Below are 22,734 nucleotides of genomic sequence, written 5' to 3'. Positions count from 1 at the left end.
AAAAAAAAAGAAGTTATTTCAAGAAAATGACTTTTCTTGCATTTACGAGTTTGTCTCAAAATGCTGACTGGTCTGATAGTTTAGAACATTTTGATATAAGCTCAGTATTGTGAGATATCAATTCAGAGAAAAAAAAGTTGAATTGTGAGATAAAAACTTAGAATTGTGAGGGGGGAAAAAGTAAGAACCGTGAGATTAAAAAGTCCCAGTTACCATTTTAATTCATTTAATATATCAGGTTTCTGTAGCTTTTTAAATTTTGTATTGCAAGAAAAATGTATGTGAATATTTCAAGTTATATAATGTATATGTTTTCTTTCTTTTTTTCTACATAGGTACTTGTTTTAAGAAATGCAAGGGGGATGAAACCATTTTTGACATGATAAAAACATACAAAGAAGGTGAGAAGTTGATTGGCACACTTGTTTGACATTTTAATAACAGAAATTTAATGTTGTGTTGTCTGGATCTGTCAGTTGAATGACTACCATGATATTTCCTTTCTTTTGCTATTAGATTTGAAAGAGAAAACATCTTTACAGAAAGAGAAGAGTGCTGAACATCTTGAGGTTGTGTCGGAGATTGAAGACAAAGAGCACCACAAAGCGCTCTTATTTCAGAGAATCGAGAAGCTCAAGAAGGATCAGGCCAAAAACCGGGAATGTGTGTAATCCTTTCATTTCTCTCATGCGACGTTATGTACCCAACGCTGCTGGTAAATAACTGTCACTGTGTTGTTTGGATGATTTTGCAGCTCAGTATGGCATCCATCAGAGACTACAATGTGGCGGAGCAGTTAAGCAGCAAACTGGAGGAGATCAGGACCAAACTGCTGGATCAGGCCATGGGAGAAGTGCTCAATGGAAGAGTGACAGAGCTCTGTCAGGAACACCGGCGGTACATGAAATCCGTCTTCGGTAAGAGATGCATGGGATTGTTTATGCTTGCTATGGACTATCAGGGTTCGAGTTGAATGTGCAAGTGTTATTGTTAATATATATTTTAAAAAGATTACTTGTGGGATGGAAATTAAAGTAGGGCATGTCAGGTTAAATATCTGTCATTATAATCCATCTGCATTTAAAAAAGGCTAGGTGATATATGGTGAAAACTGAATTATATTGTGGTGTGTTTACAATTTGGAAGTTTGTATTTGCTCTGAACACTTTTGTTGTTGTTGTTATTTTTATTTTTTCTTAATTTATTGAATTATAATTTTAATAAGTTTATTTGTATAGACCGCTTAAACGGATTCACAGAAACTTAATAGCCAAATAAAAAGTGCATTAAAATCATGATATTCACAATTAAGCTTTTTATGGAAGCTTGATTCTGCCCCAGGATTAAAAAAAAAAAACAATTGCTTTTTTATCTTATAATTCAGACTTTTTGTTCTTTCAGAAATAAATACAAAATGAGATACAATCTTGCAATTCAGTTTTTTTGTCTCTGCAATGAAAAAAAAAGAAGTTATTTCAAGAAAATGACTTTTCTTGCATTTACGAGTTTGTCTCAAAATTCTGACTGTTCTGATAGTTTAGAACATTTTGATATAAGCTCAGTATTGTGAGATATCAATTCAGAGAAAAAAAAGTTGAATTGTGAGGGGGGAAAAAGTAAGAACCGTGAGATTAAAAAGTCCCAGTTACCGTTTTAATTCATTTAATATATCAGGTTTCTGTAGCTTTTTAAATTTTGTATTGCAAGAAAAATGTATGTGAATATTTCAAGTTATATAATGTATATGTTTTCTTTCTCTTTTTCTACATAGGTACTTGTTTTAAGAAATGCAAGGGGGATGAAACCATTTTTGACATGATAAAAACATACAAAGAAGGTGAGAAGTTGATTGGCACACTTGTTTGACATTTTAATAACAGAAATCTAATGTTGTGTTGTCTGGATCTGTCAGTTGAATGACTACCATGATATTTCCTTTCTTTTGCTATTAGATTTGAAAGAGAAAACATCTTTACAGAAAGAGAAGAGTGCTGAACATCTTGAGGTTGTGTCGGAGATTGAAGACAAAGAGCACCACAAAGCGCTCTTATTTCAGAGAATCGAGAAGCTCAAGAAGGATCAGGCCAAAAACCGGGAATGTGTGTAATCCTTTCCTTTCTCTCATGCGACGTTGTGTTAATGTGTAGTGGACTATGCTTAAAGTAAGGGAGGTAGAGAGAGTGATCCGTTACTACAGATGAGTGAGTTTTCAAATCATTGCAAAGAAACACTCACAAGCATGATTCATTTGTGAATCATTTACTAGAAATATTTCTGAATGAAATGCTGTATGTCCAGTAAATCATATTTGTTCATTCATTTTGCCATGTTTAGTCTTTTTCCTGCATATGACTGTTATGTTACAGACAGTTAGACACAATGGACAGAGGTTTACTTTATTATTGCTTTCTATCCAAGCTGATGTTACTAATGTTAGCTTTATGCATTTTTTTATAGTGATTCAGTCACAAAATAAAGCCAACAAGGACAGACTGAAGAAGCTGAACAAATGTAAAGACATCTTTCAGAAGCCCCTCAGTCTTGAGATCAAAAAAATCCAAGGTAAACTTTGTGTTTAACTTTAACATACAGTGTGACTGAAGTACGAAGTGATTTTTTCCCTTTCATTATGTATTAGATGCATCATTCAATTTCAAAGTGAGGTACAAACCACATTTAAAATCCGTGATTTTATTTCATTTTAACCTTGAAATTAATCAAGTGTTGATTTGGTACTTTTTCTAGGTCGGTAATCTAATGTAAGCAATTGAACTTTTCACTCAAATTGTTGTTGCTGATTATATATGCTGCTGATTATATCATTTAAATATAAAAGCATTTTAGCCAGACACAATGGACAGAGGTTTACTTTATTATTGCTTTCTATCCAAGCTGATGTTACTAATGTTTGTTTTATGCATTTTTTATAGTGATTCAGTCACAAAATAAAGCCAACAAGGACAGACTGAAGAAGCTGAACAAATGTAAAGACATCTTTCAGAAGCCCCTCAGTCTTGAGATCAAAAAAATCCAAGGTAAACTTTGTTTAACTTTAACATACAGTGTGACTGAAGTACGAAGTGATTTTTTCCCTTTCATTATGTATTAGATGCATCATTCAATTTCAAAGTGAGGTACAAACCACATTTAAAATCCGTGATTTTATTTCATTTTAACCTTGAAATTAATCAAGTGTTGATTTGGTACTTTTTCTAGGTCGGTAATCTAATGTAAGCAATTGAACTTTTCACTCAAATTGTTGTTGCTGATTATATATGCTGCTGATTATATCATTTAAATATAAAAGCATTTTAGCTTGTGGTCTTAAACTTGATTTAAGATTCGCACCTTTTGACACTAGAGACACTAACCATATTTAATTTGTATTTATTTATTTTTAAAGACATGTTTTATCAGTCCCCCTGCTGTACCTACAGACTTTTTTTGCTCAACGTCTTTGTGTTGTTACTAAAAAAAATAGTTTGAACTTAAAATGCATGCTGAAAATAATTTTACTAAAATAGAATAAATATAATTTGTTACTTCCAAACGTTTGCACTTAAAATGCATACTGACCAAATGCATGCTGATAATAATTTTACTAAAATAAAATGTGTTACTCCAAAAGGTTTCCACTGAAAAAGCATGCTGATAATAATTTTGCTAAAATGAAATAAAATATGCATACTGATAACACATTTATCAACATAAAATGAAGGGAAAAAAATTTACTCCCAAAAGCTTGCACTTAAAATGCATGCTGTTAATAACTTGACCAATAAATTAAAACAAAAAAATTATATTCCCAGAAGTTCATACTTTAAATTGCATGCTGATAATAATTTTATTAAAATAAAACGGTATGCTTCTAGTACTAAATAGGTGCTTTTTCAGCAAGCTTACCTTTTCTTTCCATTTAGTGATGCTGTCACTGAATCGATGTCTTGATTTTGGTTTGCCCTCTATCTCTGCCAGACTGTGAGTCAGTTTGCAATGCGTCGCCTCCAAAAGGTCCAGTTTGAGGATGGCCTACAGAGAGAGAGAGCAGTCAATATACAGTTTGTAAAAACCTTTTTATTAAATACCTTTACATGTTTAAAGGGATCATATGATGCGATTTCAAGTTTTCCTTTCTCTTCGGAGTGTTACAAGCTGTTTGTGAATAGATAAGATCCCTAAAGTTTCAAAGACTAAAGTCTCAAACCCAACGAGATATTCTTTATAAAAATTAAGACTCTTCCACGCCCTCCTAAAATGCCTCGTTTAAACACGCCCCCACATGTCTACGTCACAGTGTGGGAAGATTTGCATAACGCCACCCAAAATACACGCAAAGAAAGAATGCGTAACTTTGATTCTCGCTGTAGTATTGTTGCCACGCCGCAATGTCGTGGAGACGCTGCGTGTTTTGTTGTGAAAGCGAAAATACTTTGTTTGGTCTTCCAAAAGAGGACACGACTAATAATCAGTGGTTAAGTTGTATTTACAACACTGTTCCAGAACAGTTTAACCCATATATTCGTGTGTGTACAACGCATTTTACGGAGGACAAGGACTGTTTCCTGGGAGAGTAGCCTACAATGCCGGTTTTCTGACAAATAATGCTGACTCACAGCCTGTAAGTACGTTTTCATATTTAAAGAACTTGCCACTGATGATTCAAACGCGAGTTTTGAGCAGTGTAGAGTAGCGCTTGTTGTTTGTCATTTCTCCGATCACAAATGCAGGCATGGTTTTATGTTTACGCGGCGCGATGCAACATGTAAAAAAAACGTATTAAGTCATTATAATCAGTAATTATGTCCCCACTGGATGCAACAAATGCCTCGTTTATAATGGGTTTTAATGTTTCTGTCTCGTCGCTCCGGCCGGGACACGGCATCACAGTATGGTAAGGGATGTAACATTTCCGTCACACGCTTGAGGTATTCGGCCAATCACAATGTACTGGATAGCTGGCCAATCAGAGCACACCTCGCTTTTCAGACCGATGAGCTTTGTAAAAAATCTACGCGTTTCAGAAAGGCGGGGCATAGAGGAGAAACAATAATGTACAGTATGTGGAAAATGTGTTTTTTGAACCTTAAACCGCATAAACCCATTTCATTACACAAAATAATGTTTTTTTTTTAACAACGTCATATGACCCCTTTAAATATACAGGGATCAAAACAGTTGAATGAATTTTTTTTGACAAATTTATGCAAAGCAAAGTTATGATTAATATTCAACAGAACATTGGAATGAAATGTAACATCTGACCTCATCCAGTAACTGTTCCGTTTCCTCCAGGTTTTTTTGATTGGAGAAGTTTGGCTGTTCTGTGTATACTTTCACCATTTTCTCTAAACCTGAAATCCAGATTTATGTGTCAGTGTTGAGCTAAATGTCATATAATGAACAATAAAAACAGGACAGAACCACCTAATAAGATCTCTGAGGAATAAACCAGTTCTGTTTAAAGGGGGTCATATCATACTTTTTAAAATTCAGTTCCCTGAGGTCGAAGTAGTTTTTCATGAACTTCCTACAGTTTTCACTATGATTAGTTCTTCTGGTATTTAGGAATAACAGTATCTGTCCTGTTTCTTCCTTTTTATATAAATGTGCCCTTACAGGCAGATTTCTGGACACCAATAGGTGTCTTTGACATGTTCCTTCAACTTAAATGTTCATGATATGACCCTTTTAAATCACATACGCTCAGCTATGAATCAGTATCTACAAGATCCAAACCTTCTCTGTCACTTTTTGATTTCGTGATGCAGTCCTCCAGACGCTGAAGTTTGGTCCTGATGGCATCTTTCCTTCTGTCTTTTCTCATGACTGTTTTTCCTTCTTCCTCCTGTATAAACGCACACACACACACAAACAGCAACCCATTTCATATCAATTCTGCAACACAAATTTGTGTTGTAAACTCAAAAGACTTACAAAGTAGTCAGCCATGAGAAATTCAGCTTTGCTTTCATCCGCTGTAGCGCTGACGTCCTCGACCAGCGACTGAATGTCCTTCTCCACATCAACTTTGTGTACGGCCTGTTCGATCTGTTTATGACTCTGTTATCAAAAACATTCAGCAAATGCAAATCCACCAGTAAGTCTGACCTGAAGTCAGTTTAATCGCTTCAAGAAATGCTATAATAAAAGACATCATTGCTAGGTTTAAATTATGAATTGAATTTGAATTGAGGTGTGTTGCAGAAAATTCTTTAAGAATTCAAGGGGAAAAATGTGTCGGTGTAGCGTTTATTTGATTGTATTATTTCTTTTATTGGATTATTAAAAAGAAAAAAAATAATTAAGGAGCAGGTTAATTTCCACAATACTTACATTTGCTCTAAAGCCTTCAAAACTGTCTAAATATTAAAGAATTAAATCCATTTTAAAATTTATTTTTAATTATTTTAATAATAAAATAGAATTAAAAAGAAAAGATGATATTGAAGCCAACTATTTATTTATCTTTATGAAAATATAAAAAAACGAAGTGTGGACCTTTTGTGGTTCTGTAGCCTTTTATTATTGTTTTGTTTATTTATTTATTTTTTGGAATGTATTGAAAGTACTGAATTCTATTTTAATTCATCTGTGGCCATTTAAATTCAAATTCACACTCGTAAATTCAAAGAGAGCATCTTAAAATCAGAATTTCTCCCAGCACTTTTGAATCTGTTAAAGTTACCTTCAGTGTTTGGTGGGTTCAGTTACTCACGTGAACGACGGTCTGTGCGTAGACAGTCATGAAGAGACTGTACTTGTCTAGGGTGTTGGACAGAGTCTCTATTCTTTGCTTCTCAAGCTCCTGAACAATCTGAAACGCAGAACTGAATCAGTCAAAATGCAATGGATTTCAGAGAAGATGAAAATGTAAAGATGTGGAAATCAGCTGGAACCTGATAGCAGGTTTTCAGCGTGTTCTCCAGCTTCAGTCGGATGTGGTGACCCTCCATGTTAGTGTTAAAATATTCCTCATCAACTCTGGCCTGAAGCTCTGCTGATTTAGTCAATCTGTTCAACATCTAGATGAAAGTAACGTCACAAAAATACCTGTTAATTGCTTTTCCCTATAGCCAATTAACCATCATATTTACCTTCTGTTTTTCCTTCTCTGTACAGATTTGCTTATTTTTCTCCACAAAGCTGAAGAGAGCTTCATGTTCCCTCGTCAACCCAATCAGCTTCTTTTTCAGCTGTAAAAACACATTTCTGCTCAAAATATATCCTCCTCATGGCAAAACAAGATGCAAAAGTACTTTTGAATCTCACGTTAATATAGGCTTTTCTGGTCAAATCTCGATAAACATCTGTACCTTTTCTTACCTTAATTTGTTCACTCCAGTTTGTAAGAACAAGCTTTCCAGACTTTTCAACGGCGTTGTCAAGCTGTGAACATACGAGACTTACTGTAGTGTAAACATGCTGCTGTAAATCTCAATATAAATATATGCATAAACATTAAAGAAGTAATTCACCCAGAATTATAAAATGTACCAATGGATCCTGTGCAGTGAATGGGTGCCGTCAGAATGAAAGTTCAGACAGCTGATAAAAACATCACAATAATCCACAAGTGATCCACACCACTCCAGTCCATCAATGAACGTCTAGTGAAGTGAAAAGCTGCGTGTTTGTAGGAATCTTCAAACTGTTGATTCCTGCTAAAATATGAGTCCTCTATCCATAATGTTGCTTTCTCCAGTGAAAAAGTCATCTTGTCTGAATCAGGAGCGAAATATGAACAGATCAAGCACCGTTTACATGTGAAAACAGTCTAAAACAAATATGTGGGTGGATTTTGATGTGAAAAGTCCAAGTCCTGTTGTCCTGTCACTGGAGGAAACGTTATTATGGATTATGGACTCATATTTTTGCCAGAAGCAAGGGTTTAAAGTTAAATGCCTTTAAGATGGATTTGTTTTTTTACAAACACGCAGCTTTTCACTTCACTAGACGTTAACTGATGGACTGGAGTGGTGTGGATTATTGTGATGTTTTTATCAACTGTTTGGACTCTCTTTCTGACGGCACCCATTCACTGCAGAGGATCCATTGCTGAGCAAGTGATGCAATGCCAAACTTCTCCAAATCTGTTCTGATGAAGAAACAAACTCATCTACATCTTGGGTGGCCTGAGGGTGAGTACATTTTCATTTTTGGATGGACTATTCCTGTAAGTGACATACCGGTCTTTTTCTTTTCCCGTGTTCATCTAGGATTTGACGGATTTCCTGAATAGCATCTTGGTTGAGAGCACTTGCCAGTATGCTGAAAGAATAAGCCTGATATAAATACACAGCAACCCACATGAATAATAAAAAGAGGCTGATCCAGTGCAGTGTCGTACCGGTGGGCATCTGCTGAGGCGTACATTTCATCTGAAATGAAGGACCACGCACGATATGTGGAGCTTTGAAGAGGAAAAGCTGTCAATGAGTTTGCAAGGCAAGTGCATCAAATATTAACCTGCACTGCTGACACGGTTAACATGACGTGCAAAATTCGGTCTGATTTTCCAGTTACGCTACATGAAAAGCAACACTATATAAGATGCTAAGTATTGTTTTCCGAATATGTATTTTTAATATGAGTTTATTTTGTCTTGCACTTGTTTTTGAGTTCTTTATACTTAAAACAAGTGGGAAAAAATGTCATTGCATTAAGACAAAATAAACTCGTATTAAAGATATGAGAAGATCTAATATCTTATGATTTTTTGCTTTACAGGTAAATTCAGCTTGTTTAAAAGATTTTTAAATATTTCACTTATAATTATAACATTTGACCTATAATATTATTACATATATTTTTACTTATATTTTACTTTAAAAATATTTTATAAATTCCTTCTACTTCATTTGCATGTTTTAATGTTTGCTCCTAAAAAACAGATTTTAGGAATATAAAAATTTTCGATATTATTCATGCAAACCTCATAAAATGAACTGAAAAATATATATAATATCTAAAAATACATTAGTGTATATTTCCTCAAAATGTTAGAGCACACATTGATTTTGGGACTAAAAAGCTAGCTTTTTAAAAAAAATTTTTTTTAAAGATGTAGCACCCATTGTTGTTATTTTTATAATATTTTTATTCATATTATATCTAGCTTGAACTCCTGAGGTTGATGATTAGATAGATAGACAATCCATCTCACTTGTCACACATCTCTTTCGAGACTTTAAGAAGTTTCCCTGCGATCTTCTGAAGTCCTTTCGAATAGTTGAGCTCCAGTTCAGATCTAAATTCACAGAAAACAATGTCTGTTGTATTAGTCATGCTTGTTTGCTCAGGTCAGTGAGATTCTGCCCTGAACATTTCAAGGATTTCAGGGTTTTGGAGAACTACTGTGTTCTTTTCCATTGCATTTTCTTCTCTTGCGAATGGAAAGTCCGAGTACCTTCAGTGTCTTAGAGGTCAAGTACTACAACGACCTCAAGAGAAGAAGAGCAGAGATCATATGTTACCTTTGCTGAAAGACGGCCAAGAGCTCTTTGCAGAAAAACTCGCCATTCTTAGAGATTCTCTTCAGATCCTGATACAGCAGATTATACTGAAACAGAATATACAGCCTAATTAAACAACAAACAATCTATCGTTCTATTGTTCAATAGAAAAGCAATGCCCAAGCAACCACTCAGGACATCTTTGAAACTGCCTCTAGCATCTAGAAATCAATCAGTCAATCTGTCTTGTCTCTCTGTCTAAACTTTCAGATGGATTAAAAAAATGTTGGTGGACTTTTTCAGGCAAGCTTTGTCAAGTTGACAGCAAAGTCCAGACAAACTTAACTCTGTTAATAATAAGCAATATGGAGCGATATTGTGAAGCAGACGTCAACACATCTGAACACCATTATGCTCTACAACAAATATCAAGTTAATAGTTGAATTTATTTGTTTTGCCAGTAAAGTTAAGAGAATTAAATGGCTCTGGACTCACAGTACAGCTGCTCAGCGGGTCCTTCATCTTCACACTAGTCGTACTTTAACTCTGCAGATCAAACTTTGACCCTGTCTGTTCCTGAAGAATGCATGCGGAAATCACCTGTGTGCCTGTGCAAGATTATGGCATCATTAACCCTCCATAAAACCAGAGGAGTGGCGGAATGCAGCTTCAGTCTTTGCTATAGCAATCAATGTTTCACTTTTGTTGGCTGGTTTAATGGTTGTCTTGATATTGCCAGCAGACAGTACTATAATAAACAACCATTCAAAAGTCTTGAAACATCTATTTTTCCCCCCTCACATTTCAGAATCATAGTTAATCAATAAAATATGAAATAACAAAAATGGAAGAATGTGCTTTTTAAAATAATGATTTCAAAAGATGGTTTTTGCACTGATGCCACTGAATAATCATTTTGGCTTGCTTTCAGTAAACCATTTTTAAAGGAATAGTTCACCAATAATGAACATTTGCTAAAAATGTACTCGCTCTGAGGTCATCCAAGATGTAGATGAGTTTGTTTCTTCATCAGAACAGCTCTGGAGAAATGTAGCATTACATCACTTGCTCACCAATCCTCTACAGTGAATGGGTGCCATCAGAATAAACAGCTGATAAAAAACATCACAGTAATCCACACCACTCCAGTCCATCAGTTGACGTCTTATGAAGTGAAAAGCTTCATAAGTAAATGTTCTTTTTTTTTGGTTCGCTATTCCTTTAAAAGAAGTTTAAAGGAATCCTAGATAATGATATATAGACCAAAATTTCCATTAAATGATGTATATTTATATATTTTTTTAGCTTTGATTTTTCTGTAGGTTCCAGCTCTGGACAATCAAAAAAAAAAAAGTTTTCTCTAGTCTTTGTCAATTTTTGTAAAGAAACCCATTAATGGCACAATTTATTACAATGTATGATTTTTTTAAAGAATGCTGGACTCTGGTCAATTGTAGAATTCTGTGGTGAAATATTTGCATGATGCTGAACTGCAAACAGTCAAATTGCAACAATGGTTGATTTAAAGGGTAAAACATCTGAACTTAAAAAAACGAGGTATTTATGCTGCAAGCAAGAAAGAGACTATTCAAATGTGTTGTTACATTGTATGTTTCTTTTTCTTCGTAGTATTTCTTTTAGTTTAATAATGCTTTGACTCTTTTATATGCAAACAAAATCATGAACTTAAAAATGAATTGAAATTGCCCATATTTGCTAGCTGTTTTGCAATGAAAAATGATGTTTGTACATAGTTCTGGCTGTATGAATAGTGAAAAAACAACAAGTGGATCAGACCGAGCACCAAAACACTCTTGTAGCCAATCAGCAATAAGTGGGCGTTTCCGTTCATGATGGGGCGAGAGTCAGAGAATGAACAAGTGGGAGATTTGTAGAAACACTGCAGAAAGAGAGATGTTACCAAAGAGGAAATGTCAGAGGACCATCAATGGAAAAATGAGAGCCAGCCCAGCACACTAATATAGGAAAGGTTTTCCAGCGCTGGAGAGACGTTAGAGAGCGGATGCTGCAGTCACAACCGGAGGCTGAAGTTGCTTTGTGCTTGATACGCGAGTAACATTGGGTTTGTTGTTTCACAGAACTAAGATATACTGTAGCAACGGGATAGTTTTCAGTGTTTGTCTGGAGCTGGTGTGCTGGCGACTAATAAGGAACTCTTGTGATATCTTCGCTTTTTGTTTTCTGTTCCGCTTTTCCCACAACTTGTCACGTGTAATGGATTTGTTACTTGTCTATGGCGTTATTTGGGGAACTCGGAGCTAATCATGAAACTGCATTTGCGAGTCAATGGGGAGTCGACTTCAAAAGAGTCGATTCCTCGACTCTGAATAGCCGTAGTGTCGGGTTCGATTCTAGCACTGGCATCTTGTTGTCGACTTCGTTGCTGTGTCTGAAATCGCTCACTTTCACTAATCCCTATAATAGTGTTTCTCGTGACTTTAGCTTCTTTAAAATTTCATGTATTGGCAGCAACTAGGAAACGATGGTGTACTCCTCATTTCAAGGTGTCATCTCTGAACTGAACTTTTAATGTAAGGCTTCGTGTCGAAAAAAGCCTACATTTAGTGTGCAATATACGACTGCCATCTTGTACATTTTTCTTATTGCCGACCCTGTAAGTAAATGGAGCTGAGTCGTCGATTCCGGGAGTCGCCTCTGAAAAACATAATCGAACACCCCTATATTAGCATTTGAGGGCAGAGCAACGTGTAATTGTTCTAGTCTCCGCCCACTCCTCCCCATGCACCAGTCAGAACGCTCATATCCACATCGATCAAAGCAGCTGTTCTAGACCTGGAGGATTATAGGGTTAAAGCTGATGTACTGGAGCATTTGAAGGGTCGACTCCAAGATGGTCAAATCTCTAAAAATATATAATCTTTCCGGCTGCAGCTCTTCTGTGTCTGCTGTTTATAATTATATGAAGTTTTCATTATTATTTGGGATCTCTTTAGAGGTGCTGTATCCCCACAACACCTTAAAAAGACAGTTTCTTATTAGTTATCCTCTTCACTTTATTTCCCCCCTTTCAACTTTCTGGAAAGATGAATGCAGGCTGCAACAGTGCCATATTAAAGAAAACTGCTTCAAAATACCATAAACATCTAATCTTAAATTAAGATAAATAGAAAGACCGATGCAGCCAAAACAACAAAAGCAGCCAGAAGGGTTTTGGTCTGTCGTGTTTATTTAAAATACATGGCAACATAATTCATTAGTACCGCTGATAATCAGTTTTCCAGCAAAGGCAGAGAATACAGTTGTCTTTTTTTTTTTTTTTTTAAATCTTCGCCTTTTTGACATCAAATGTAAATCACATAACACAGCAACCTGGCTAATTAGCTGTAGCGCTTCTCCAGCTCAAAACAGACAGCAGCAGCGACCTTCCCAACACTGAAAGAAACAGCATCAAAACACTCGAATCAAAAGCTTTAAATAAAGCTCGGCTGAATGATGATCAAATGCATGAGGAAAACCGGAATAATCTATTATTCTAAACTCAAAAAAGCTCATAAAAAAAAACAGACAACATAATAACAAATAAGACCAGTGTTTGGTGCCACTTATTCATCAAAGTGCCTGTAAGTTTGTTCATTCAAACAGTGTGATAATTTGATATATTTCATGGGATTCAATGAGAAATGATCATCAAATATAATCCCGGGACATTACTAAAACACTTTCCTTAAAAGAAGCAAGTCAGGCAAGATTTCTCGATAAAATACAATAAGTGTCCCTTTTCTTTTCAGCACCTGAAACACTAATACAGGCTTCCCGTTATCAACGTACACTACCGTTCCAAAGACTTATTTTGAAAGAAATGAATACTTTTATTCAGCAAGGATGCATTCAACATTATTATTTGGGATCTCTTTAGAGGTGCTGTATCCCCACAACACCTTAAAAAGACAGTTTCTTATTAGTTATCCTCTTCACTTTATTTCCCCCCTTTCAACTTTCTGGAAAGATGAATGCAGGCTGCAACAGTGCCATATTAAAGAAAACTGCTTCAAAATACCATAAACATCTAATCTTAAATTAAGATAAATAGAAAGACCGATGCAGCCAAAACAACAAAAGCAGCCAGAAGGGTTTTGGTCTGGGGGGGTATGAATGGTATAACATCATGGTATAATGTTTTTTTTGCTAACATTATTAAAGATCAAATAACTTTGAACAAACATTGTATTAATGTTACTGGAAGAATGTTTGTTCATAACTGACAGAAGTTTGCCAGAATGTGGCCAAAGTTATGTTACTCATGTCGGTACTAGTAAACTGTCAGTGTTATTAAAACGGTTCAACTAACTTGCTTCAACTTGCAAGATTCTGTTCAAAATATTGTGCTTTGAATTGCAATTTCTTTTGGAATGCACAAAATCAAGTATTTAACATTTATATACTGTACTTGCGTAAGGTATATTTTGGGAAACTTTTGTGGATGCTCGTCTAATGTTTTCTAAAAGTACATTTAAAAGTAACGTTCCCATAATGTTTGAAAATTATCAAATTAATTGTTCTAGTAACGTTCACAAAACCAAGAAAAAATGATTCTAAAACATTTTAAAAAACTACATTTTGAACATTCAGAGACCCTTTTTGTAACTTAATGGAATTGTTAACAAAACGTTCATAGAACATATTTTTGTTAGCGGATAAATGCTTTTAACTACAGGTGGACAGCTGAAGTTCCAACAACACAACTTTGTGATGCATTTTGCATATGTTTGTTGGACTTTGTGACCATAGTTGGCTAATAATGCTTTTAGGAAACACACCCAGGGCGGTTCTAGACTGGGCACCAGCTCCAGCACCAACATCTTGTCGTGGAAAAGGGGAACGCATGTTTAAAAAAACCAAACCAAAAAAAAAACACAGAAATGCAAATTTATTAAAGATACAAAAATTAAAGGAACACTCCACTATTTTTGAAAATAGGCTCATTTTCCAACTCCCCTAGAGTTAAACAGTTGAGTTTTACCGGTTTCGAATCCATTCAGCCGATCTCCGGGTCTGGCGGTAGCACTTTTAGCTGTAGCTTAGCATAGATCATTGAATCTGATTAGACCGTTAGCATCTCGCTCAAAAATGACCAAAGAGTTTCTATATTTTTCCTATTTAAAACTTGACTCTTCTATAGTTACATCGTGTACTAAGACCGACGGAAAATGAAAAGTTGAGATTTTCTAGGCCGATATGGCTAGGAACTATACTCTCATTCAGGCGTAATAATCAAGGAACTTTGCTGCCGTGCCATGGGTGCAGCAGGCGCATTGATATTATGCAGCGCCTTAAAATACTCCCCAGCTAGGTAACTTCCAATAAGCCTATTTTCAGGTGCTGCGTAATATCATTGTGCCTGCTGCACCCATGGTACGGCAGCAAAGTTCCTTGATTATTACGCCAACTATTATTGAATCGAAACTCTTTGGTCATTTTTGAGCGAGATGCTAACGGTCTAATCAGATTCAATGATCTATGCTAAGCTACAGCTAAAAGTGCTAGCGCCAGACCCGGAGATCGACTGAATGGATTCGAAAACGGTAAAACTCAACTGTTTAACTCTAGGGGAGTTGGAAAATGAGCCTATTTTCAAAAATAGTGGAGTGTTCCTTTTAATAAATAGAAAATAACACTAATCCAAGAAAACTATTGTTCCCATGATGCCAGATTAGTTGACCGCAGCAGCATGCTCACGTGATTATGAAATAAAGATCAACGCTTTCATTCACTTGCTCGAAAGAAAAGCGTGAGCCGCACTGAATCTAAAAGGTGCTTCGGTAACGAATGTCGCAGGATAAACAACCACAAAAACAAAAGCCAACAAATGGAACACAAAACATCTGGGGGGAAATGGTGAAAAGCGAGCAACCGAAACAGAACCGCATTCACATTATTGAGAAGTTCCAGTACGGGACCGGTAATGTTCATACATGATTTGACACAACGGAGAGTGATGCAGCTAGGGCCCGGTGAAACGCCATCCACGCTGGGCGGACGGTTAGTGTTCGTCTGGGCACGGGGACGAGGACAGGTAGCCGTTGGTGCCATGGGCGCCGTTGGTCCCGTTAGTGTGGTGTTTCTGAGAAGGAGGAAGAACCTCGTCTTCATCAGAGCTGGACTCAATGTCACTGCGGTCATCCTTTGACACCTAGGAAGGGTAGAGAGATGATTAAGATGACAGTATTTACTATCTGGCACCATATTTTGACAATTAGAAGTGACTGTTTGTTTCTAATCACCTTAGTTTGACATTTTAGATGTTTGAGGTCAATAATAGAAATCTCTTATGGTAACCAAGGCTGCATTTATTTGATCAAAAATACGGTAAAAACAGCAGTAGAGTGAAATATTACAATTTTAAAAAGACTTTTCTATCGGAATATATTTTAAAATGTAATTTATTCCTGTGATGCAAAGCTGATTATTTTGCTTTTGAATTCTTTGATGAATAGAAAGTTCAAAAGAACAGCATTTATTTGAAATAGAAATCTTTTGTAACATTTTAGATGTCTTTACTGTCACTTTTGATCAATTTAATGTGTCCTTGCTGAATAAAACTATTCATTCTTTAAAAAACAAAAACTTACTGACCCCAACATTTTGAACGGTAGTGTTTCTGAGAAACAGACTCCATAAACATAACTCTGAGAAGTTTTATGCGTCCATGCACAGGACAATGATGTTTTTTTGCTGCTAATTCATGGCAATTTTGCACCAATCTCTTCTTTCAATCATCTACTTACATGTAAAGGATTCCATTTTCCCGCCTTTGATGGCAGCGATGAAGACAAAGAAGAGAGAAAAAGCGCATTAATTTAGGAATACAGCATAAGCATTAGGTTAAAGTACTAGTTAGTGAACCCAGATCATTTGTGATTCATATTTCATCTGAAAGAGAGGCATACGTTGCGTTTTCTGTTCGTACGTTCATTCTATGAATCACATGTACGCATATTTGAGAGATGATCGTAAGATCAAATTTAGGATGGTTTCTGTGCAACATTTTATGTTGTATGAGGCCCATGAAGTATGTGTGTGTACATAAGCAATAATGGATGTTTTATTGGCAATCGCAAATCTTTTAACTGCTGTAAATATTGATATGAATTTTTCAGCTTGGTGACATCAATTTAAAAGCAATCAATTTAATTTTTATGAATGATTATGAAGAAAATAAAAAATTTTTTTTGGGATAATCATTCACAATAAAACCAGGAACAGGTACTACTGTAAAAATAGTCAATTTTGATTTCATGCTGACTTCGAATGATATATAATCAGCAGAAATTCCACTTCCATCAGACTACATGTTTACACCCTTCAAGAATGTACCAATAGCATTATTTGGACAGCAATTGTTTATCATGGGGAAGTAAGGGAACTAACAAGAGCTAGATAGTGATTTTATTGCCGTCTGAATCCAGAATGTTGGTGTGTGAAAATTCCTGTCTTAATTACCTTCTGTTTTTGACAAGCACAGAGCTCGAGTGGTACAGTGGCTTGCGAAAGTTTGGGAACCCCTGGCAGAATCTATCAAAATGTGAATAATTTGAAAAATATAAGAGAGATCATACAAAATGCATGTTATTTTTTATTTAGTACTGTCCTGAGTAAGATATTTTACAGAAAAGATGATTACATTTAGTCCACAAGACAAAAAAAATAGCTGAAATTATTAAAATAACCCCCTTCAAAAGTTTGGAAACCCTTGGATCTTAATACTGTGTGTGGTCACCTGGATGATCTACCACTGTTTTTTTGTTTAATGATGGTTGTTCATGAGTCCCTTGTTTGTGCACTGAGCACTGTTCTTCAGAAAAATCCTCCAGCTCCTGCAGATTCTTCAGTTTCCAGCATCTTTTGCATATTTGAACCCTTCCCAGCAGTGACTGTATGATTTTGAGATCCATCTTTTCACACTGAGGACAATTGAGGGACTCGAACACAACTATTAAAAAAAGGTTCAAACATTCACTGATGCGCCAGAAGGAAACACGATGCATTACGAGAAACGAGATTGAACAGGATGAAGATGTCCACATTTTTCTTATTTTGTTGAAATTTCATTTTTTTTTCCATTTAGTACTGCCCTTCGGAAGCAACAGAAGATACTTGCATGTTTCCCAGAAGACAAATTAAGTACAATTTACATTGATCTTCAAATTCAAAAAGTTTTCACCCCTCTGGCTCTTAATGCATCGGGTTTCCTTCTGGAGCATCAGTGAATGTTTGAACCTTTTTTAATAGTTGTGTTCGAGTCCCTCAGTTGTCCTCAGTGTGAAAAGATGGATCTCAAAATCATACGGTCACTGCTGGGAAGCGTTCAAATATGCAAATGATGCTGGAAAACTGAAGAATCTGCAGGACCTGGAGGATTTTTCTGAAGAACAGTGCTCAGTTTAATTGTTCAGACAAACAAGGGACTCATGAACAACCATCACTAAACAAAAAACAGTCGTAGATTATCCAGGTGACCACACACAGTATTAAGAACCAAGGGTTCCCAAACCTAATTTCAGCTATTTTTTTGTCTTGTGGACTATATGTAAACATCTTTTATGTAAAATATCACAAAAATAAAACAATTACATGCATTTTGTATGATCTCTCTTATTTTGTTAAATTTATTCACATTTTCACAGATTCTGCCAGGGGTTCCCAAACTTTCGCATGCCACTGTAAATTAATTGCCATTTGAATCCACATCTTTTGTAAATCCTTAATAACTTCTGTGCTTTGTGGTAACGTGCATGCATCTTAAATATAGATGCTTTTTATTACTGAAATGCTGGAAAATGTTTAGAAGAAGAATATTTGACTACAGTGAGCGGTAAGTCTTAAGAAGAAAAAATATAACAATCACTTTTGAACTGGACCATTTTTATGGCAGAAACAGGTATGAAATACAGTTTAAAAGTATGTATTTATATAAATTTGGCCTTAATGCGCCTTAATCATTTTACTAGTTGACCAAATAGTCAAATATTTGCTTTATGTAAATTAGAGGCATTTTGAGATAAAATGCGAGACAAAATGATTTAAAGCGCAGGGTGTCAATCCAGTTTCTATTATTATGAGAAACAATTACTGTCCGAACAGGTGTAAAGATATACTGAACTGATATGATTTATGATATACTCAATAACATGTGAAAGATCTGTTATATGACCATAACTTTGCTAAATTAGTAGCACAAGATATATTCGAGTCCTTGGCAATAAAGGGTCCGGTGTATTTTCTGGAGTCTCACCTTTCCTCTGGAGATGGCCCTGCAGGAGATGCGCACTATGAGATACGACCAGAAGGTGTGCAGGGCCTGCAGCAAGACGAGCAGCACGTTAAACACCCACCACGACGGGTACGGCCCCACGATCTCCCAGCTCTCAAACACAGTGGTGTTTAAAATCCTGCAATATAGGATATTTCATTAGGACAAGTGATGGCCAAAATTGTTAGAACACCTGATAGATCTGAAAATATTGACCTTTTTTGCCTCCAAAACATGATTTAATTTCACGATGTTCATGAAACATGCAGATGGTTGCTCTGAGCACAATAAATATCAGATGAAGTGAGTTTTTATCCACTTTTAACTTTAATATTTGCTATGCCCACCTTTTGCAACAATTACAGCAGCACATCTCTCTGGCATAGTGTCAATATATTTCCTGAGAACTTCAACACTAATGTTATCCCATGCATTCTGCAACTCAATATAATATATACTGATATAAATTGATGTATATAATTATAAATATTTTTATTTATATATTGTTTCTACAAATGAGGATGTTCCCAAATAGAGGTTTTGTTGGTTTTAGCTTACCTATGGAGCAGTGTTTCAGTGAACTAAAACCAAAACTAGTAAAAAGCTGAAATAAAATATCAATATTAGATGAAAATTTTAAAACAAAAACGAGCGTAAATTTAAAATATAGACTTGAATAAGTTTTAAAACTGACTGTTATTAACAATTAATTAAATTATTAACAATTATTAAACTAAAAAAAATTAAAAATAGATTAAAGCTAAATAGAAACATAAAAAACAGTCTAATAAAAATGACAATAGCAGTGTGCAAAATTACTAGTACTTAAATTCAAATGAAAACAGCATATAAAAATAAAAACTAATTAAGAATATGAATAAATACTACAATATTAATTCATTATTATTAATAAAAATGACAAAAACTAGTTACAAAATGACTAAAATGTAAAAATAAAAACTAATTCAGAATATGAATAAATACTTGAATATTAATGAATTACTATAAAAAAAAACATTTCAAAATTACTAAAACCTCAAATTAAAACTGAAAATATATAAAAAATAAAAGCTAATTCAAACTTAATATAATATTAATAGATTATTGTATTTATTAATATTAATAAGCACAAAATATTTACAAATACTTCACTAGCATTTGCAATTTTTGCATCAAATCACACTGCATCTGCATGAAGTAAACATTTCTGAACCTTTTCTTGTAAAAGTCTAAGATCTCTCTGAATGTCTTGGATTCAATATCTACAGTAGATCTGGACATTTTAAACTTTGTCTTAAAACAATAAAGTACTAAAACATAAATCATTGACTAAAACAATGAAGCAATGTTTCAGATTCTGCAGGTCTTTAGATCAGATGTAAATGAGTGATAGTGATCACGCTTTAATAAAAGCTCAGATTTCATAGCTTCCACTGTAGCACAAGATGCACAAATCTCAACCTACAAAAGGAGACCGAATCAGAACTGACATGAACTGAATACAGGGACTGTGACAACAGCTCTGTCAAGGCCATTTCATAATCGTCACTAAATGACAGTAAGGACTCTCAGAGGACCAGAGACTTCAGATGGTGCGGTCACATCCATCATCGGTTCCTAACGCAGCTCCTCAGCTGAATCCAGATTAGACCGTTTTTCTCTAATTCCATTAGAGTCGCACAATGAAGTACTCAAAAGCCACAGCAGACACTTAGATGAGGTGAGTGAATAAAACGTCTTCCCGGCACTAAATGATAAATGAGCAAAACGAGCGGAAAAAGCACAGATGACTCATTCTGAAGAACAGAATGAATAATGGATCTGAAAAAGCCACAGAAGTGAAAGTTCTGTTGTTAATATCAGACGCAGGCGGTCTGCACAACATACTGTGGAAATGGGGTCCAAAACGTTAAGTGATCGGATCAAACCACATTCAGATGTAGTCGGACGTGTAAACGCTAATGCATCAGCAGGAAGAGGAAATATTAGATATGCATCCTTTGGATGACTGCACATTTAAAGGGGTCATATGATGCGATTTCAAGTTTTCCTTTCTCTTTGGAGTGTTACAAGCTGATTGTGCATAGATAAGATCCCTGAAGTTGCAAAGAACCCATAAAGTCATCATATGTACTGTATAAATAAAATTAGTAAATTAAATTCATTTCAATAAAATTTTTATCACATTATCAGTCACAGCAGTAATGTTATATATATATATATATATATATAATATGATTTATTTCTAAGTGGGAGAACTTGCACAATTGGTGGCTGACTAAATACTTTTTTTCCCCACTGTATATATATAATATGATTTATTTAATGTACTGTGTGTGTGTGTGTGTATATATATATGATTATTTATTTAATTATTTCTACATTATATGTATCTTTTTTATTTGTTATATGGTATATATTTTATTTTAAATGTATTTATTATTACATTTGAATAAATATGTTATTTCGTATGCTAGATTATTTATGTACTTATTTATTTCTTTATACTTGTTTTTCTGTTTATTTGTTTAATTAAATATATGAAATATTTTATTTATTTATTATATTTTGAATAACACTTCCAATGTTGGAGTCAAGTCCGGCCTTGCTGTTTTAACCTTGTCTCACCCAGAAATGAAAATATCAATATTATCAGTGAATGTGGACTGTTTTTGTTAATAAAAATTGCCAATAATCAAGCGTAGCTTTAGTTCTGGCAGGCCATGTTAGTCAGGCTCGCATCAGCTGATCCCCATCTACCTATAGGAATACGACACCTATCTAAGCATTCATATATAAGGTCCCTCAGTATTATCAGCAGTTTTCACATTGCTCAATAGATAATTACCCTCCCTCATCCCCATCTCCTCCTCTGTCAGTCAGGATTCAGCCTTCTGATTCTCCTTTGAATCAGACTAATTCTAAAATGTGTACATAAAATTATTGAACTTGAACTATATCTGCAATACATTTATGTTAGTTCTGTTCTGTTTACCCTGGGGGGGTTATCGCTGCTCTCCCTGCTCTCATCCATGCTAGGCTGCATGGATGCGCAGGGAGTTCTTGCCCAGAACAGAACCATACCGCCAATCCAAACTGTATGCTAATTGTCAATCATCTTTGACGATAGTGGTCCTGACAGAATAGCACTTAAGTCACATGTATAGCACTTTTGTGGTATTTATTTGTACTTTTTGGAACTAGACGGCTCTGGTTTTCCCAGACGAAAGAAAGTCTGGTTTTGGAACAACATGAGGGTGAGTAAATAGTAAATAATTTGTATTTTTGGGTGGACTATGCTTTTAAAAGTGATTATGTAGCTGATAGATTGGCCAACTAACTTTCCAACATTAAAATTAGAATCTGTAACTTTAAATCTTCATTTACTAATGAATTCCTGTTGTTGTAGGTTTTGACAAGTGTACTAATAATCTACAGGATTGTCTTTTTCTGTGGTTGTAATGGCTGTAACAGGAAGTCACCTCCAGCAGGACGTCGGCAGCATCGTGCAGGCACATGACCAGCGTTCCCACCCGAGCCATGTTATTCACATACGAGAAGGTGATCAGAGAGATGGTGGCCACATGATGCAGGAACATCAGGAGAAAGTCCTGCAGGAAGTCACACGGGAAGTGAAAACGTTTAATGCACTTTAAACCTACAAGACAAACATTCCTGCTCTGCAGTACACTTTTCTGTCCTCATCATACATGTTTTAATACATGGATCAAATATGAAACTCATATCATATTGGTTACTTTTTTTTTTAAAATCACAATATCACAAATAAATTAACACAAGTGTAAATTTTAAATCATTGACTGTTGTTTGAGATCAGATTTACTCTAACTAATTAACAAAAATTCCAAATAATATCTATTAACTTCAAGTTAGGGTTATAATTGTTAACTAAATAACTAAAAGTAAAGTCAAATAAAATAAACTAAAACCATAAAAATCATTAGTTGAAATAAAATATATAATATATA

General features: G+C 35.0%; 3 protein-coding genes across 3 annotated transcripts in view; 1 reads left to right on the top strand and 2 right to left on the bottom strand.

The window, feature by feature from the left end:
- LOC107566753 (kinetochore protein Spc25-like) overlaps positions 1-3,224 on the top strand; it is a 4,307-nt gene extending 1,083 nt beyond the window's left edge. The window contains exons 2-7 of the mRNA XM_016252283.1: positions 755-917; positions 1,772-1,837; positions 1,953-2,099; positions 2,458-2,562; positions 2,931-3,035; positions 3,217-3,224. Coding sequence (XP_016107769.1) covers positions 761-917; positions 1,772-1,837; positions 1,953-2,099; positions 2,458-2,562; positions 2,931-3,035; positions 3,217-3,224 — 588 coding nt within the window. The 5' untranslated portion in view covers positions 755-760. The remainder of the gene's footprint in view (positions 1-754; positions 918-1,771; positions 1,838-1,952; positions 2,100-2,457; positions 2,563-2,930; positions 3,036-3,216) is intronic.
- Positions 3,225-3,797: 573 nt separating this feature from the next.
- On the bottom strand, positions 3,798-10,240 carry nostrin (nitric oxide synthase trafficking). Its single transcript, XM_016252282.1, has 14 exons — positions 9,949-10,240; positions 9,474-9,559; positions 9,164-9,247; positions 8,348-8,410; positions 8,187-8,268; positions 7,324-7,386; positions 7,095-7,193; positions 6,897-7,022; positions 6,716-6,814; positions 5,935-6,060; positions 5,737-5,845; positions 5,263-5,351; positions 3,904-4,029; positions 3,798-3,818 (listed from the first exon to the last, which is right to left on the bottom strand). Exons 1-14 carry the CDS (start codon positions 9,973-9,975, stop codon positions 3,798-3,800), a joined length of 1,200 nt encoding a protein of 399 aa, XP_016107768.1. The 5' UTR covers positions 9,976-10,240.
- Positions 10,241-15,071: 4,831 nt separating this feature from the next.
- Positions 15,072-22,734, bottom strand: part of LOC107566751 (ceramide synthase 6-like) — a 51,258-nt gene continuing 43,595 nt past the window's right edge. Inside the window, exons 7-10 of the mRNA XM_016252281.1 lie at positions 22,228-22,356; positions 18,728-18,892; positions 16,221-16,244; positions 15,072-15,625 (exon numbers count right to left, since the gene is read on the bottom strand). Coding sequence (XP_016107767.1) covers positions 15,476-15,625; positions 16,221-16,244; positions 18,728-18,892; positions 22,228-22,356 — 468 coding nt within the window. The 3' untranslated portion in view covers positions 15,072-15,475. The remainder of the gene's footprint in view (positions 15,626-16,220; positions 16,245-18,727; positions 18,893-22,227; positions 22,357-22,734) is intronic.

The sequence above is a fragment of the Sinocyclocheilus grahami genome, unplaced genomic scaffold, assembly GCF_001515645.1.
Source record: "Sinocyclocheilus grahami isolate Dianchi unplaced genomic scaffold, SAMN03320097.WGS_v1.1 scaffold1099.1, whole genome shotgun sequence".
Classification (NCBI taxonomy): domain Eukaryota; kingdom Metazoa; phylum Chordata; class Actinopteri; order Cypriniformes; family Cyprinidae; genus Sinocyclocheilus; species Sinocyclocheilus grahami.
The sequence above is the reverse complement of the archived record's forward strand: the minus strand, read 5'-3'. Positions and strand labels throughout refer to the sequence as shown.

What these genes read in the sequence shown, in the direction of transcription:
- nostrin (XM_016252282.1), bottom strand. Translation starts at nt 9,975, where the DNA reads ATGAAGGACCCGCTGAGCAGCTGTACT. An exon ending in TTGGCCGTCTTTCAGCAAAG is followed by an intron (nt 9,248 to 9,473) that starts GTAACATATGAT and finishes CTGTGAATTTAG; the next exon opens with ATCTGAACTGGAGCTCAACT. An exon ending in ACGGGAAAAGAAAAAGACCG is followed by an intron (nt 7,387 to 8,186) that starts GTATGTCACTTA and finishes GTATGTTCACAG; the next exon opens with CTTGACAACGCCGTTGAAAA.